Source organism: Primulina eburnea, chromosome 15 (assembly GCF_022965805.1).
Source record: "Primulina eburnea isolate SZY01 chromosome 15, ASM2296580v1, whole genome shotgun sequence".
Taxonomy (NCBI): domain Eukaryota; kingdom Viridiplantae; phylum Streptophyta; class Magnoliopsida; order Lamiales; family Gesneriaceae; genus Primulina; species Primulina eburnea.
The window spans coordinates 3188066-3203930 of NC_133115.1; the positions used below are offsets into that span (position 1 = coordinate 3188066).

The following is a 15865-nucleotide window of genomic DNA, read 5'->3' on the forward strand; positions in this document are numbered from 1 at the left end:
GATGCTCACGATGACGTCTATGATCGTCCTGGTCACCCCATCGACCTACACTCCCCTGACTACTCCCGTCATCAAAATGGTCAGCCATCGCTACAAGATAGAATAGGGAAAATGGTAAAATGGTCAACGGAAATCCCAAAACAGAATCTATATCCCAAAATCATACGCATGCTCTGATACCATAAATGTAGTGACCCGTTCCAGAATCACCTACTAGTCAAGAACTAAGCATGCAACTAACTTAATTAATTATAATCAGAGATAACAGCGGAAATATGGCCAACAACAATAGTTATACAACCCAATCGAAATCGAAGTCTAGACTAACTCAAAATGAAATATCCAGTACAACCATATCGAATCAAATGGAAAACACTGAAAACTAAACCAACCAGCTACTCAACGTCCTCCTCCTGCTCCTCCTGAGCCATCCAACCTGAGGCCTGCCCCGTGGGAATGGGGTGTCCAAGAATAAATAAAACCGAGGACGTGAGCGATAAGAACGCCCAGTACAAAAGTATGAGTATACAAACCTATATGAAATGCACATGCTATGATATGATACCAGGGTAGTCAAGAAACAGGAATCACAAAGGATCTCAAAATGCTCAGTCTAGAGGCGCCAAGTGGATAGTGCCGCGCGGTCCAACCTCTGGGTCACTGCATCCACTACAAGACAGACGTGGACCTAAAATGTCCCGGACCACCGAAGCCCTCCCGACCCGTCGGCCACTGTGTACTCTCGGTGTCCATGCGTCCACAAGACAGGGCTGAGCGGCCCCAAGATATAGCTTATCTCGAAAGAGATACAGCTCAACAGTAAAGGCTATCTCGAAGGAGATACGGCTCAACATGATATGCAATATGCATCATAACTCGTGACATAATAGCATGCATCATATGACATATAACAATGCAGCAAATACTCATGCAACACATATATGAATGTATACTCAACCAGGATATCTCGGATAGTACTTTCGTACCTCTATCACAGCAATCCTAGCCTTACGCAACACCGCTAATCAGGTTTAGCACAAGCCTACGCATCAAAAGCATACTCAATCAATACTACCATGCTCGACTAGCAAAACCAGTACTCCCTAGTACTACCAAAGGTTTAGGGTTTACCTTCGTCCGTCGACAGCCCTTTGATGTCGATTGCCTTGAAACTCAGGCGCCGCTACGCTACTACTCCTGGCAGCTCTTGGCTATCGCTCGACCAACAACTAACCCTAGAAACCTTCCAAACTCTCCAAAATGAGAGAAAACTCAAGAAATTGGCAAGTCAAAATGAGGAAATCCGAGCACTATTTATAGGCCATGTTCGGATCCTCCGAACAACACTTCGGAACGTCCGAACGCTACGTGTCCATTGGCTCTTGACAGCTCATGATCGGATCCTCCGATCATACACTTCGGACCGTCCGAACATGCATGGAAAATGACGTGTCGATCAACACTTGACACCTATGATCGGATTCACCGAACTACACTTCGGATCGTCCGAACTCTTCGGTGCTTCCGAACCCTCTTCGGTCCGTCCGATCATGACCATAGCCAAAATTACACCTTAAACCTTCTTAATCACCATTACTCCGTTAATTACCCAATTTGGAATTCGGGCTACTACATCCAGACTCCTATAAACGATTGGTTGGACGCTTGATATATCTCACCATCACTAGACCCGATATATGCTATGCCGTGCAACGTTTGAGTCAATTTATGCATTCTCCTAAACACTCTCATATGCATTCCGCCATGCGGGTTGTCAAGTACCTCAAGGGCTCTCCTGGCATGGGCGTGTTTCTTTCTGCTCAGAATGCTCTACATTTGTCTGCTTATTGTGATTCGGATTGGGCTTCCTGCCCTATGACATGTCGATCTCTCACAGGCTTCTGCATTAAACTGGGTGATTCACTGGTATCGTGGCGTACAAAGAAACAAGGCACCGTCTCACGCTCTTCAGCCGAGGCAGAATATCGTGCCATGGCAGCCACTTCATGTGAGATAGTTTGGATACAGGGATTGTTATCTGATATGGGAGTGTTGTTTGTAGCGCCTACCAAGTTATATTGTGATAATCATGCCGCCTTACACATCGCTGCAAATCCTATGTTTCATGAACGAACGAAACACATCGACATTGATTGACACCTTATCCGAGACAAGATCAAAGCTGGTCATTTTGAGACTGCATATATCTCCTCCTCGAATCAACTTGCTGACCTCTTCACCAAAGGATTGGGCACTGATCAACATCATTTTCTATTGTCCAAGCTTGTTGTCCAGAATCTGTTCCAAGCTTGAAGGGGGCGTGTTAGTATTATTAGTATGATAGTGTTGGCCCAATGTAATGGGCCTGTATAGTAGGTCCATGTATCGGTTTATGAAAGTCGCATTTTAGCTTAGGGATTTGACACGCTTATTCCAGCTTCTATATAGGAGCTTGAACTTGTACACAGTGTTTTTTCCAATTCAATTCAACATTTTTCTCCTTTTCCCACCAATGGCAGTTAGTGGTTTAACATTCCCGGGTTAATATCATATTATTCCAAAATTTATACAAAATTTACATATAAATTTGTTTAAAAAAAATCGGACCACTCGGGCTTTACTTGTAGCTCCGCCCCTAGTAGGGTTGACCAGTTTAACAGATAAAGATTCGTGAGACCGCGTCACAAGAGACCTGCTAATTGATTTCGGCACCAAGAGTGAGCAGAGAAGGAGCCAAGGAGGTGGTCGGTGTAGTCGTGCCCTCGATTTTTTATTTTTATATAAGTAGAGTGTTGGATATAATTATTTTACTTCACTTTCTTCCTTTACAATTTTCACGCACCACCCTGAATCTTTAATATATTTTTTCGACTCCCTGACTTTATTTTTCTAGCTCGTTCCGTCTCTAAGAGTAAATAGATTGAATAAAGAAACGATATCCTTAATACAAGTACCCGGGACACCATAGTTGAATTTAGCTAACAGAAGACCAAACGTCTGACGTACGTGCTGCAAGTGATTTCAGCACATCTCTTGGTTTTTTGTCTACGTATTCCTCCATTTTTTTATACATATATAATTCTTTAATTATTTTTATTTTTATTTTTTATATTATTTGTGTTTTTAACTGTGATTTAAATTTTAGTTACGTGCAATTGTATTTTTTAATTGTTTGTAATTTGTAATCATATAAAACCGATGAGTGGAAGTGATAATTTTCTCACTCGTCAAATTGAATAGACCAATCAGGCCGATCCATAAACTGTCTTCCTATTAACCGGTTTTGACAAGCCCATGAGCAACCTCGGCCCATTAAGTTTTTTTTTTTTAAAATAAAAATACTTATTTATACTATTATATTAATTTGAGATACTTAGAATAACTAATTTTGGTGTCATAGTTGTTTTAATAAGTATATATATTAATAAAATGTTAAAGTTTTAATGTAATTTATATGTATTTTAGCGGATAGAATCATTATTTCTTGAGATTTAGATTATAAGTTAAATTTTCACTGAGATCATTTTTTATTTTTATTTTTCAATTTATTTTTTAATATATATATTAAAATTATAGTATAGTTCCTCATTATTTTTTATAATTATATATTAATCCTCATTTAAATATAAATCAAATAAATTATAAAAAATATTATACAAACACATAACACGGTATCGATATCGATGCACAACTTAGTTATAATTTCAGGAGCCGGGGTCCCGATCGGCTGATCCGGCCGCTTTTATTTATTAAGCCGTACGCTTCAGGAACAGAAGTTACTCGATTCCGACCGCAAGCCGAAGCCCAGAATCGGGATTACTAAAATTCCCGGTACTGTGTACCATAATCTGCATACATAGTCAGGGAGATGATAGGAACTGGGAAAATGAAGCAATATTCCAACGTACTCGATCGACCACTCAGCAAAGGCAAACAAGAGGTTTTTCTTTTTAAAAATTATTCAGATCTTCTTTTTGTTTACTTCCCGATGACCATCTTATTCAGTTAAGTGTGGATATTGTGATAAAGGGTCTTTTCTTAAAGTTTCTTAGGAAAAATCGATGCACCCATTTTAACACACTTGCATTTTTTTTTGGGAATGAGGATTGAAGGGTTACATTTCTAGAGCCCATTCATTTTGTTGTAGTTTGGATTATAGTGAGATGGTTTTACAGCTAATTTGATGAAACTGCACCGATTCGAGATTAGATTTAAGTGGCGACTTTGCTGACAATGAATGAGATTCATGTGGTTATGTTGCCGACAATGGGTCTAATTATCTGATTGCATCAATGTTGATGATAATAATAATGACTAGAGGATTCTTTTGCAGGTTAGTCTGAGTGCATTTGCATTCTTGTTTTCGGAGCTTGTTCAGTACAATCAGACTCAAGTAGACAACATAGCAGAATTGGAACGAAGGTGACTTCTGGTCAATATATTGTATAGATTTTGGTTTACGCTATCTTTGTATAGTTCAAACTTAAGTGAAATATTTACTTGGACATTGCTATGTTTATCATTGAAGTATGGAGAGTGTTTACAATGCCAAAAATAAGAAATAATCTTTGACCTATTAGAGTTATTGTATGTCTCAAGGAAAAACTATACTTTATCAAAGTAAAAGTTACTAAAGCATCATTTAAATAGCATAAGATATATTTTATCTACTATTGAACGATAATAATATAAAAATATTTATTATTATTCAACTATACAACCAAACACGGATAAAAACTCCATAACATTTCACATTACATTGCATTGCATTCCCCATGTTTAAAGCTCGCTTCTCGTGCCTTAAAATTGCACCAGGGTGTTAGCTTTACGGTTGCCCCTTGCCTCTTGGCGCTTGCTGTGAGTGCTTCTTAGGGTTCATGAATGAGGAATTATAATTTAGCATTGGAATTGGTCAATTGACATTATCTTTTGATGGTTAATGGCTTAAGGTGGTGATCCTTTTTGTTGAAAGTTTAATTTGGAATATTTTCTTTAATGTTTATTATGTTATCTGTTTATGGTTGACGGTATTATTGATGTGTCTCCTGTATCAGGTTAGAGGATGCTGGCTATGCTGTTGGAACCAGGGTCCTGGAACTTTTCTGTCACAGGGAGAAGGTGGTGAACTTTATCACAACCTCTGATTTGTTACAATTCCGTTCTGGAAAGATAGGTTGCCTTTGTATGCACATAACCCGTATAGTGCTATTCTTGAGATATTCCTGGTCCATGTCTGCATATTGGCTCTTCATATGTAACCCTTCTTCTACTTAAGACAATTGCAGCTGCAGGATTTTGTAAATGAAAAAACCTGAATTAGAAGGCGCTCAGGCAGATGTATGTGTGATTTTTGTTTTAAATTGGAATAAGCTGTTTTCTTGGAGATTTTGAATTTGTCAATATATTCAGCTTGTGCACTATACAGGACTTGCTGTTATGGCATTTTTTGTTTGATATGTGTGGAAAATATTTGCAAATAATTTTGTTCTTCTTCTGCATCCTTTTCGTGCCACCACACAGTTTTTAAAGTCCAATCTCGAGGAAGAATAATTTTGATGAAGCGTTTAGGATATGCGATTTTTAAGTTTGATTTGATTTATTTGTGATAAAATTGCATCCTGCAGGTTGTCCAATTTTTTCATTAGCTTGAAAATGAGCATTCATTTGCCCATGAAAGGTTTATATTTGAAATGACAACATTAAATGATTCGCACCACATCCAATCTTTGCTGTGCCTTCTAGATCATTGATATGAATTTATATTTTTGGGTACAATTGTGTGATATTTTTGTGTCTCTGTAGGCTAACAGAAGGGAAACACGACTATTGGGTATCTTGTCCTTCATACACAGTACAGTGTGGAAGGTCTTGTTTGGAAAGGTTACAATTTATTCTCTTCTAATTATACCTCTCTCTGGTGCACACATATTACTCTTCCTTTAGTGTTACTATAGTCCTGCATATCTTGTGGATGAACACCATAAAATTTAACAAATAATTAGATTTGGGGCCAATCCTATAATTTGATTCTAAGGTTCAAGCCACGCCGTTAAAATTTTATCTATAAAAACTAAACATTGAATTTGTTCTCCTCATTCTCTACCCGTGGCAATTATAATCCAGAGTTTAACAATAAGAACTACTCATCTCGTGAATATCTGTTTTTATTTACCTGAGTATCAGGTGGCCGATTCTTTGGAAAAAGGCACGGAGCATGAAGATGAGTACATGATAAGTGAGAAGGAACTTCTTGTTAACAGGTTATATTTGTTTGTGTTTAGCTTCATTTTCTTATCATCTTAGTTTTTATAATCGTTTACATTTCTCGCTGACATAATATTTATGATGTAGATTTATTTCAATACCCAAAGATATGGGAGCGTTTAACTGTGGTGCCTTTGTTGCTGGGATAGTGAGGGTACTTACTGCATTGATTAATTAAGTTTGGATTTTTTAGGGCAGAAGCTCTAATAGCTTGCATTTTCCATCTTGAAGGGAGTACTCGACAATGCAGGTTTTCCAGCTGTAGTCACTGCTCATTTCGTACCTGTAGATGGTCAACAACGGCATAGAACAACCATTTTGATTAAATTTGCCGAAGAGGTATTTTTGACTGCACAATCTTGTATTCATGTAGTGTATCATTGTAGTGGTTATGCATCCATCGTTCTACCTTTGGTGTTTCAACAAACTTTACTGGTTAGAATATTTTCGTCCACGACTCCAGCTGAACCAATCTTAAAGTTGTGCTTTTGTTCATTAGTTGGATATTGATAAAAAATTGAAAATGAACAATTATTTTCTACAGTAAAGATTCTATCTAACTAAAAGTTCTCTGTTTCGATTTTTATCTGAAGAACGAGAAAAAATCATATGCTTGCATATGGTAGATGGCCCGATACTAGTAACCACTTTACTTTCATATTTGTGCACATACATAATTCATTGCCAGTTGCACCTTAGCTTCTTTAAACTTTTCTCAAATTCTTCGTTTTTCTTCCTTTTTAGGTGCTACGGAGAGAAGCAAGATTAGGCTGATGAAGCTTCTCGATTTCTGATATCATTCCTTAAACCTGCTCTCACGAATGACCTGAGAAAATGTGTCAAAAATTAGCTATTTGCTTGCAGCTCTCCTATAAACTCTATATATGAGCCTTTTTTTTCAATTCTGGCATGACAATTTTACATATTTCTGCCAAATCCTTCTATTATTAAGTACGACTGGTACCATTTCGATGTGTTTCGGAGTTGAGGTGATTGCTGAAAGCTGAGTTGTAAAATTCTTGGGGGCATATCAATGAAATGAATTGATTTAGATGAATGAATTTGATTTGGTAGATATTAAGTATAAATCCATGATTTCAATTATCTCGATAACACCCTCACGTTGCATTTTGATTAAATGATTTGAATTTGAGGAAACATTTGGAAAACGGTGAATATGAACAAATGGCTAAGGTAAAAGATTGGCCATGACATTTTTTAGGACAACTTTTTAGAAATGGTCTGGGAGAGTAGAAGTTATCTTTGATATTAATTCCTGGTAAAATATTTTTGTTACTGTCTTTGTCAAATAACATAAGATTTTTCTTGGTAATTATTATCAATATTTGAGTTGAAATTTATGTGTATGACTATCGTAAAGATGTAGTTAAATATTAGTTTTTGGATCAATTAACGTATATGTCAATTTTCATAAAAATGTGAAAGACAAACAATTTCAATGTAGCATGCACTAACTAACCCAAAGACAAAAAGAAGTGACAATATTGTTTATACTATTTTGGGAACGGAAAATAGGTTTAGAAACTATACAGAATTCAACTTCAGGCCATGAGTTTTCAACCATTTATGCAAAAAAAATACAGCCCAATAACGAAAAAAGAGCACTAATTTATAAAACAAATGTAAATGAAGATAATATACATGAACGATCCTTTCTACAGTTGTGATTAGAAAGAGAGGAGACATTACTTACTTGGAATCGGGAACATGAACTCTAGCAACCAAGCATTCTATGTTAAAAAGAATATAAAGAAGAAACTTTAAAGAATCAAATTAGAAATGACACTCGGGAATGATGAGACAGAACGAGCATCTTTTACTAGATAGGAGAAAACTGCACATGAAACTTCGGGTTATTTTTCAACTATTTGATCAGGCTGACTGCTTCTCGGCTTGCGCATCGGTATGACATTTAGGTAGCTATGTGGTCTTTGAGAACGAGGTCGATCATCTCGCATATAAAGAAGAGGTATATTTGCGATAGCGAAGTCGAGTTAATTGACTAGCACATGGAAATCGCAATTCCAAGTTCTTTCATGCCCGAGCCTCGAACCGCCGAGCAACGAACCACATTAAGGGCTTGGTTTCATCGCATGGTGACCATTGCATTGAGCAAAGTGGTATAGCCAAAATTATTGATCCATATTTTCGGAATCTATTCTCGACAAATAATCCCTCAGCGGATGCATGGATGCTGTTCCTAGATTGTGTGATGCCAAAAATCGATGGACATCTTAATTCGACTTTATTTGGGCCTTTCTTAGCTCTTGAAGTCCGGAAGGTGCATTTTGACATTCACCCAGACAAAGTCTCGGGCCTAGATAGGATGCAGGTCTTCTTCTTTCAGAAATTTTGGGATGTGAAACAGTAGCTGTTCTTAGTGTTCTAAACAAAAGGGGTTGCATTGATGAGTGGAATGCTACTGTTGTTGCCCTTATTCCGAAAATATAAAATCCTATGATTTTGAAAGATTTCACGTCTATCAGTCTTTGTAATGTCTGTTACAAAATTATTGTCAGAGCACTGATGAACATACTCAATCATATTCTTCAACAGACCGTGAATGAGTTCCAAAGTTCGTTCATACTGGGACGACTCATCTTTGATAATATCATCCTGAGTTATGAGATATTGCACTGGATCACAAACCGAAAAAAGGGACAGAAAGTGTATGCAGCGTTAAAGCTTGACATGAGCAAATCTTATGACCGAGTTGAATGGTGATTTCTTGAAGAAATGATGATTTGGCTGGGATTCGCTCCAGCTTGAGATGAGAAGATTATGCGGTGTGTGATCTCTGTTAGATACTCTTTCCCTTTGAATGGAGAGCTAGTTGGGAATATTTCTCCTAGCAGAGGGTTGAGACAAGGAGAGCCGCTATCTCCTTACATTTTTGTCTTATGTGCACATGGCCTGTCCTCGGTTCTCCTGTCTCTATAAAATCGTCGGCTCTTATTTGGGGTGCAGATTGTTCCATCTTCCCGTCTATCTCCCACTTGTTTTTTGCTGATAACAGTGTTATATTCGTCATGGCGGCATTGGAGGATTGCATGGTGGTTTGTAATTATCTTGAGTTATAGGAAAGGGCCTCGGGAAAATTTATCAATTTTGAGAAATCCTCCTTGTCGTTCAGTCCTAACACTAATGAACAGGTGTGTGATCAAATAATATCTACTCTGGCTATTCCAGTGGTGCAGGGACATGATGTGCATTTAGGCCTTCCTGTCGCCACATGTAGAAGCAAAAAGCTACAATTTCGTTATTTGGTTGAAAGGGTTGTGAATAGAATTCAAGAATGGGGTAATAAGTTTTTTTTTAAATGTGGGAGGCAATAAAACTCTGATTAAATATGTCATTCAGGCCATTCCCGCATATGCTATGTCATGTTTTCGAATTCCAAAATCTATATGCGAGGAGATTGAGTGAGAATGTGCTGACTTCTGGTGGGGTAAGGAGGAAGGGAGGAGGTGCCTTCACTGGAAAACATGGAGAGATCTTTGCAAGCCAAAGTGTGAGGGCGGGTTGGGTTTTCGCCATCTTGAGACATTCGATAGAGCGTTGATGGCTAAGCAGGTTTGGTGCGTTATTACTGAGCCAAGTTCTTTGGTTGCACGAGTCTTGAATGCAATGTATTTTCGTCAGTAAGATATTATGAATGCTTCCCTTGGAAGTAATCCTTCTTACATTTGGCCATTTCTGGAAAAAGGGTTGTGTTGGAAAGTGAGAGATGGCTCAAAAATACCAACTTTTGGAGAGCGTTGGATTCTAGGGACACAAGGTTGTGTGTCCTCTCCTCCTGATTCTAAACACTTTGCTATAGTTAGTACCTCTCTCAATGGAGAATCTTGGAAATAATATATAAAGTATAACTGAATTTTAAATAAAATTATTACAGAGTGAATTTGAAATTCATCTCAAGTAAAAAGAAATAATATATAAATATATAAATGATTAATTTGAAGTTTATGATCTTATTTTTCTAAATAAAAAATACATCTGAAATTCTTCTATCTAAGCGTAATCTTAATTCCTTATATTATTTTGTAATCTTAGATCCACAATGATACCATTTTAAGCTTGATGGGAGACCATAGCAAATAGCATTTATCAAATTATGTGCAATATCGGGCTTCAATAATTCAACCTAACATGATTCAATACTCGAAGGCCCTGTTTTATACGCTACGCTAGGGTCTTAGCAAAATAACACTCACATGTAATAATTTTTTATGGATTTATTGTGGATAAAAAAAAAAGTTATGATCTAGATATAGCAGTTCCCTTTCAAAACATACAAAGAAGAATCTTATTTCTAGCCATCCAAATAAGATAAAATAAGAAAAATATAATTATTATGAGATGGTTTGACAAATATTTATCTGTGAGAAATGTCAATTATGTCCATATTTTTAATAAAAAATAATATTTTCGGTATTTTTTCAAATGTGACTTAAATGGAATATCATGTTAGACCATCTCATATAAGTTTTTGTGAAACAAGACTGACATGAACACAATAAGAGAAGATTTTATGTGATAACTTTAGAAAAAAATATGATCCACTTCTCGATCATCGCGAAAATTTTCGAATTTAAACGAAATTATATACATTCGAATCAAACTCAAGATTCTTGTAATATATGTGACTAGACCAGCTACTTCACTCGTACTAGAGAGGCATCTAAAATCCATGAAAATTTTGTTTGTTTAATGTTTGGTCGAAAGGACAAAAGCGAAGACCCATCGAGATTTAAAAAAAAAAATTGGTGGAGATGAAATAAAATAAAGTTTGTGGACGAAAATGGTTGGAGGGTTGCTTTCATGCTACACCAGTAGCTTTTCAAATATGTGGCTGTCAATAATCTCTATAAAAAAATCATGTTTTTGTTGTATTAATAGATTTGGGCTATTATATTATACACATCCAGCTGTTGTCTGTTTTATATACCCAACCTATCTTTCTAATTTTCCCAAACATTTGAAGAGTATTTTTTTTGGACAGTTTCACGAATTTTTATTTGTGAGATGGATCATCTCTATAAATATTCACAATAAAAAGTAATATTCTTAACATAAAAAGTAATAATTTTTCATGGATGACAAAAAATAAGATATCTATCTCACAAAATATGACTCGTGAGACCGTCTCACACAAGTTTTTGTCAACTTTAAACTGCTCTTTTATCCATCGCTCAAACTCTTGTTGCTCCCGCTCTGACTATATACTAGCAATCGTGACACATACGATAATCGTATAAATCAAGATAGAACTATTTGATGGTTGAGACTAGTTTTTTTTTTTTCAAAAATTATATAAATGACTAAAGGATACATTTTCTTGTAGTAAAATTAGAATATGATCAAAAGTAAAAACTTTTGTGAGACTGGTCTTTTATTTGGGTCATCCATGAAAAAATATTATTTTTTATGTTAAGAATACTATTTTCTTATTGTGAATATCGGTAAGATTGACCGTCCCACAGATAAAAATTCGTGAGATCATCTCACAAGAGACATACTCTTAAAAATATTGGAACAAATTTCGAATTATTTGTTTGATATAAAGAGGAATAATCGACTGGTGTGTTCTCTTTCAAATGTCATAATCCGATTAACTTATATGTTCATCTTATATAATGAACTCGTTTGTAGGCGACTTTTGTTGCTGAATGCATAAATATGAATTTGAGGGGTAGATCAGTAATTTGGTCGATCAACACGTAGCATTTTTGTCATATTATATTATATTTTATAAACATAGTAAAAAAATTAAAAGTAATACTGAATTACACAGAATATAAAGATCGGATAAACGATGAGATGATATTTTTCCCTTTCAAATGTTTAATCAAATATATATATATATATATATATATATATATATATATATATATATATATATATATATATATATATATATATATATTAAATAAAATATATAAAACAAATTTCGGCGATCAATTTTTTTGTAAAGTATGTCGTAAGAAGTCAAACAAACAACTTTTTTTTTTTTAATTTAATTCGTATTTTATTTGTGCAACGTACGTAGTGTTATTTTATGCAATTCATAATTAAAATTAATAGATATTATCGTTTGAATAATTATTTAAAATTATTGATAATAAAATGAACATATTTAAAATATTATTATATAAAAAAGTTTATGTTATTTGAGATAATAATCAAATGAAGATAATAATATTTTGTTTGAAATTAAATTGACTTCTTTATCTTAGCGGAGTGAAACTGTTACTAATAGAAAAGAAAAAAAAAATTAAAAATCATATATTATTTTATAATTCAAAATTTTAAAGTATAAATAAATATTTTTCAAAATTCATATTTTTTTCATTTATTATATAAATACATTTTGATTAAAAATTTAATTATTTTTGAAAATATGGTTAAAATATTTATTTTAAAGTTCTAAGTAAGATAATAATAATAAAAAAATTATGCACAATCAATATATCAAAAATTTACGTCGACACTCTTCTAAAAAATTGAAAATTATGATATTATTGTTTGGGCTAAAAATAATTAATTATGAAAGTCCAATTTAATGTTAAGCCCAATTAAATTATAAAAGCCCATAACAGATCAATTCAATTCTTATCGAATTAAACCGAGTACAACGTGGGAGGAAAGAAATGGAAATCGTGCGAAGGTAGTGGGAAAAATCATGGGCTCATGGGGGAGTGGAAGAAACTACCTTTCAAAGCGAAGAAAAAGAAGGGATCGGCAAACACTGAGAACGACTACACAAAAAAAACTCAACTCTACAGACAAAAATCTGCAAATACTCTCTGCAAAATTCAATCTTTCATTGCACTAGTTTTCAAGTATTTCCAGTACATTTCTAGCGTCTTCTAGTTCTAGATTTCAGCATTTATTTGTGTTATATTTCCATATTTTGTAAATTCCTACTGTTTGTTGAAAATATAAATGATGTCAGGAGTTTATTCCCCAAATTCCAGTAGTTTTCTTTATTTTGGCGTCGTAGTCATTTTAGGAGATTAGAACCGACGGTCGAATTTAGTATCCATAATCGTCAAGTTTTTAGAAGTTAGATTTTCGTTGTTTTTACGCAAATTGGTGCACTTCGCACCTGGCACGCCCGCAACACCAAATATTGTGCAAACATATTTTTGGCACGCCCGGTGGGACCGCACTATGCCGCCAAGAAGAAAAGAAAACGTCAGTCAGGAGAGCGGGGAGTCTCTGGCTAATCAAGAGGGAACGTCTCAGGTTCCACAGCCAGAGCAACCTACTGTCGAACCACAGGCTGAAGAAGTAGATCTGCTGCAGATTCCTATTACATATGATCAAGTTTCAGACAAAGTGGTGGAAGAGTTGACCGCCATAAAGATTGAAGAGATCTCAGTGGCATTATCTAAAGCCATGTCTGATTGTTTAAAGACTCTACTGAGTAAACCGAACCAGTCTACCCGAGGGGAGCAAAATACCACTGTCAAAGAGACTGGCCAAAGAAGCAACCAAGTCCAGGAATTCGACCAGGGAGTTGGAAACTCAAGGGCTGGCGATCCTCGCCGCCCGGAGTTCACTCTCCCAAATCATCCAGAGAGAAGGTACACACCACCTCACAAGAGAGAAGAAACTTTAGGTGGAAGATCACAGCCATATCCACGTACTCACGGAGTGGGGAGCTCGAAACAACCAATTACTCAAGTGTACAGTGTGACCAATCCTCTGTACCAACCGGGAGCTTATGATGACATGTCCCACATGGATCATCAAGGAGTGGATGGGGGCGTACCAGGAGGTAATTTTGGTTTAAATGCAGGGTTCCAAGCTCGGGGGGCAAATTACTACCATCACCAACTCCCCGCTCGGAACATGCACGGGATTGATCCAGAAATGGTGAGAGAAGCTGTTCAAGAGTTATATGGGCCGGCCTTGAAACAAATTGGCCGCCCAGAGTTCCACAAACCCTATCCAGACTACATTGACGTGAATAACCCGTACCCAAGGGGTTATAGAGTTCATGATTTCAGTTTGTTCTCCGGGGAAGATGGCCAGTCCAGCATGGAACACATAGCCAGATTCACCATTCAATGCGGGGAGTTAGCCAACTTGGAGAACTTCAACAATCTAAAGTTGCGGCTATTCCCAAATTCCCTCACTGGAACCGCATTCGCTTGGTATGCCTCACTCCCCAGAAATTCCGTGATGAGTTGGCAAGAAATGGAAAGACAATTTCACATTCAATTCTACAGAACAGAACCAGAAGTGTGCATTGCCGACTTATCGAGAGTCACTCAAAAGAAAGGAGAGTCTGTGGAATATTTTATCGACAGATTCAAAAAGATGAAGAATAGATGCAAGGTGTTCTTACCGGAGACAGAGTTCGTGAAAATGGCACAAAAAGGGCTGGATTTTGAACTAAGGAAGAAATTCCAGGGAATGGAGTTCAGGGATTTCTTCGAGCTAGCCGCCAAAGTGGCTGAATACGAAGAACTCTTGCGGGAGAGTCGTACAAGAAGAAAACTACTATGGGGTCTTATTATCAGGAGGTGGAAGAGGTGGCATTGGCAGAGATGCAATCGGCCGGGTCTTGCACAGTTCCGCTGCTAAAAAAGAAGCCAACAGAGAAGAACAACTCCCAACTCCCCAAAGACATGCAGTATACATTCGATGTATCAAAGACCGAAGAAGTTTTCGACTTCTTGGTGAAAGAAAAGTTCATCACGTTCCCGCCTGATCACAAGATGCCACCTACAGAAGAGCTGAAGGGACGAGAGTATTGTAAATACCACAACTCCTATAATCATGCCACCAAATCTTGTTGGGCGTTCAAGAACATTTTGCAAGATAGGATTAACAAGGGAGTTGTGAAATTCCCCAACAAACAAGAGTCTATGGCGGTGGATGATGATCCTTTCCCCCCGGTAGCTTTGGTTAACGTGAATGTGACAGATTTGAGGGATCTTCTCAATGAGAAAAGAAGCCGATCCTTTGCAGTGAAAGACCGAGTAATCAAGAAATACTGGATTCCAAAGGGTCAAATGTTTGAAGCATCTGGAAGGCATAGTGCCGATCGAATGCGCACAATTCAACCACGTTTCCCCAGAAATGTTGGTGAATCCGCGGCCTTTAGGCCGAGGAATCAACATTTCCCTGAAAGACCAGTGGTGGAGAAACAATGGTTTAGAGGGGAGTCATCTTGCAATCATCGTCAAAGGTATTCAGACAGGGGAAATGCATATGCATTTGAGTCACGAATGGTGGAAACTAGAAAATTATCAGCTGATCAAGGCAGAGAACGGCGTTCATACGAAATCACAAAAGGAAAAATGATTGAGAACAGTGGAGTAAAGCCGAGATACGTCCTTCCAGCCAGAGGGGAGTTCAGTGAGTCTTGGAGAGTGGCCCAACACAAAAAGTTCCCTAGGCCACCGACTAGGACACAAAAGAGACGACTGTTGAGAGAAAGAGCTATTGCAAGAAGAGAGGAGTCCGCTAAGCTGAGGAATGAATCCAAAATTGATGTTCCAGTCTCCAATGAGCCAGTGGGGAGTAAATCAAAGTTTGGAAGATCGGCTACTGAGGACAAGTTTGT

General features: G+C 36.7%; 1 protein-coding gene across 1 annotated transcript; it reads left to right on the plus strand.

Annotated features, from left to right (window-relative positions):
• The first annotated feature begins 3697 nt into the window (after window positions 1–3697).
• On the plus strand, window positions 3698–7321 carry LOC140814988 (uncharacterized). Its single transcript, XM_073174081.1, has 8 exons — window positions 3698–3940; window positions 4334–4422; window positions 5055–5118; window positions 5803–5880; window positions 6184–6260; window positions 6352–6418; window positions 6496–6603; window positions 7009–7321. Exons 1-8 carry the CDS (start codon window positions 3869–3871, stop codon window positions 7036–7038), a joined length of 585 nt encoding a protein of 194 aa, XP_073030182.1. The 5' UTR covers window positions 3698–3868; the 3' UTR covers window positions 7039–7321.
• The last annotated feature ends 8544 nt before the right edge of the window (window positions 7322–15865 follow it).

Excerpts from the sequence above, each read along its gene's own strand:
- LOC140814988 (XM_073174081.1), top strand. The coding sequence starts at position 3,869 with ATGATAGGAACTGGGAAAATGAAGCAATATTCCAACGTACTCGATCGA. Across the intron at positions 5,119-5,802 it reads TTTTCTGTCACAGGGAGAAG|GCTAACAGAAGGGAAACACG; the intron begins GTGGTGAACTTT and ends GTGTCTCTGTAG. Across the intron at positions 6,604-7,008 it reads TGATTAAATTTGCCGAAGAG|GTGCTACGGAGAGAAGCAAG; the intron begins GTATTTTTGACT and ends CTTCCTTTTTAG.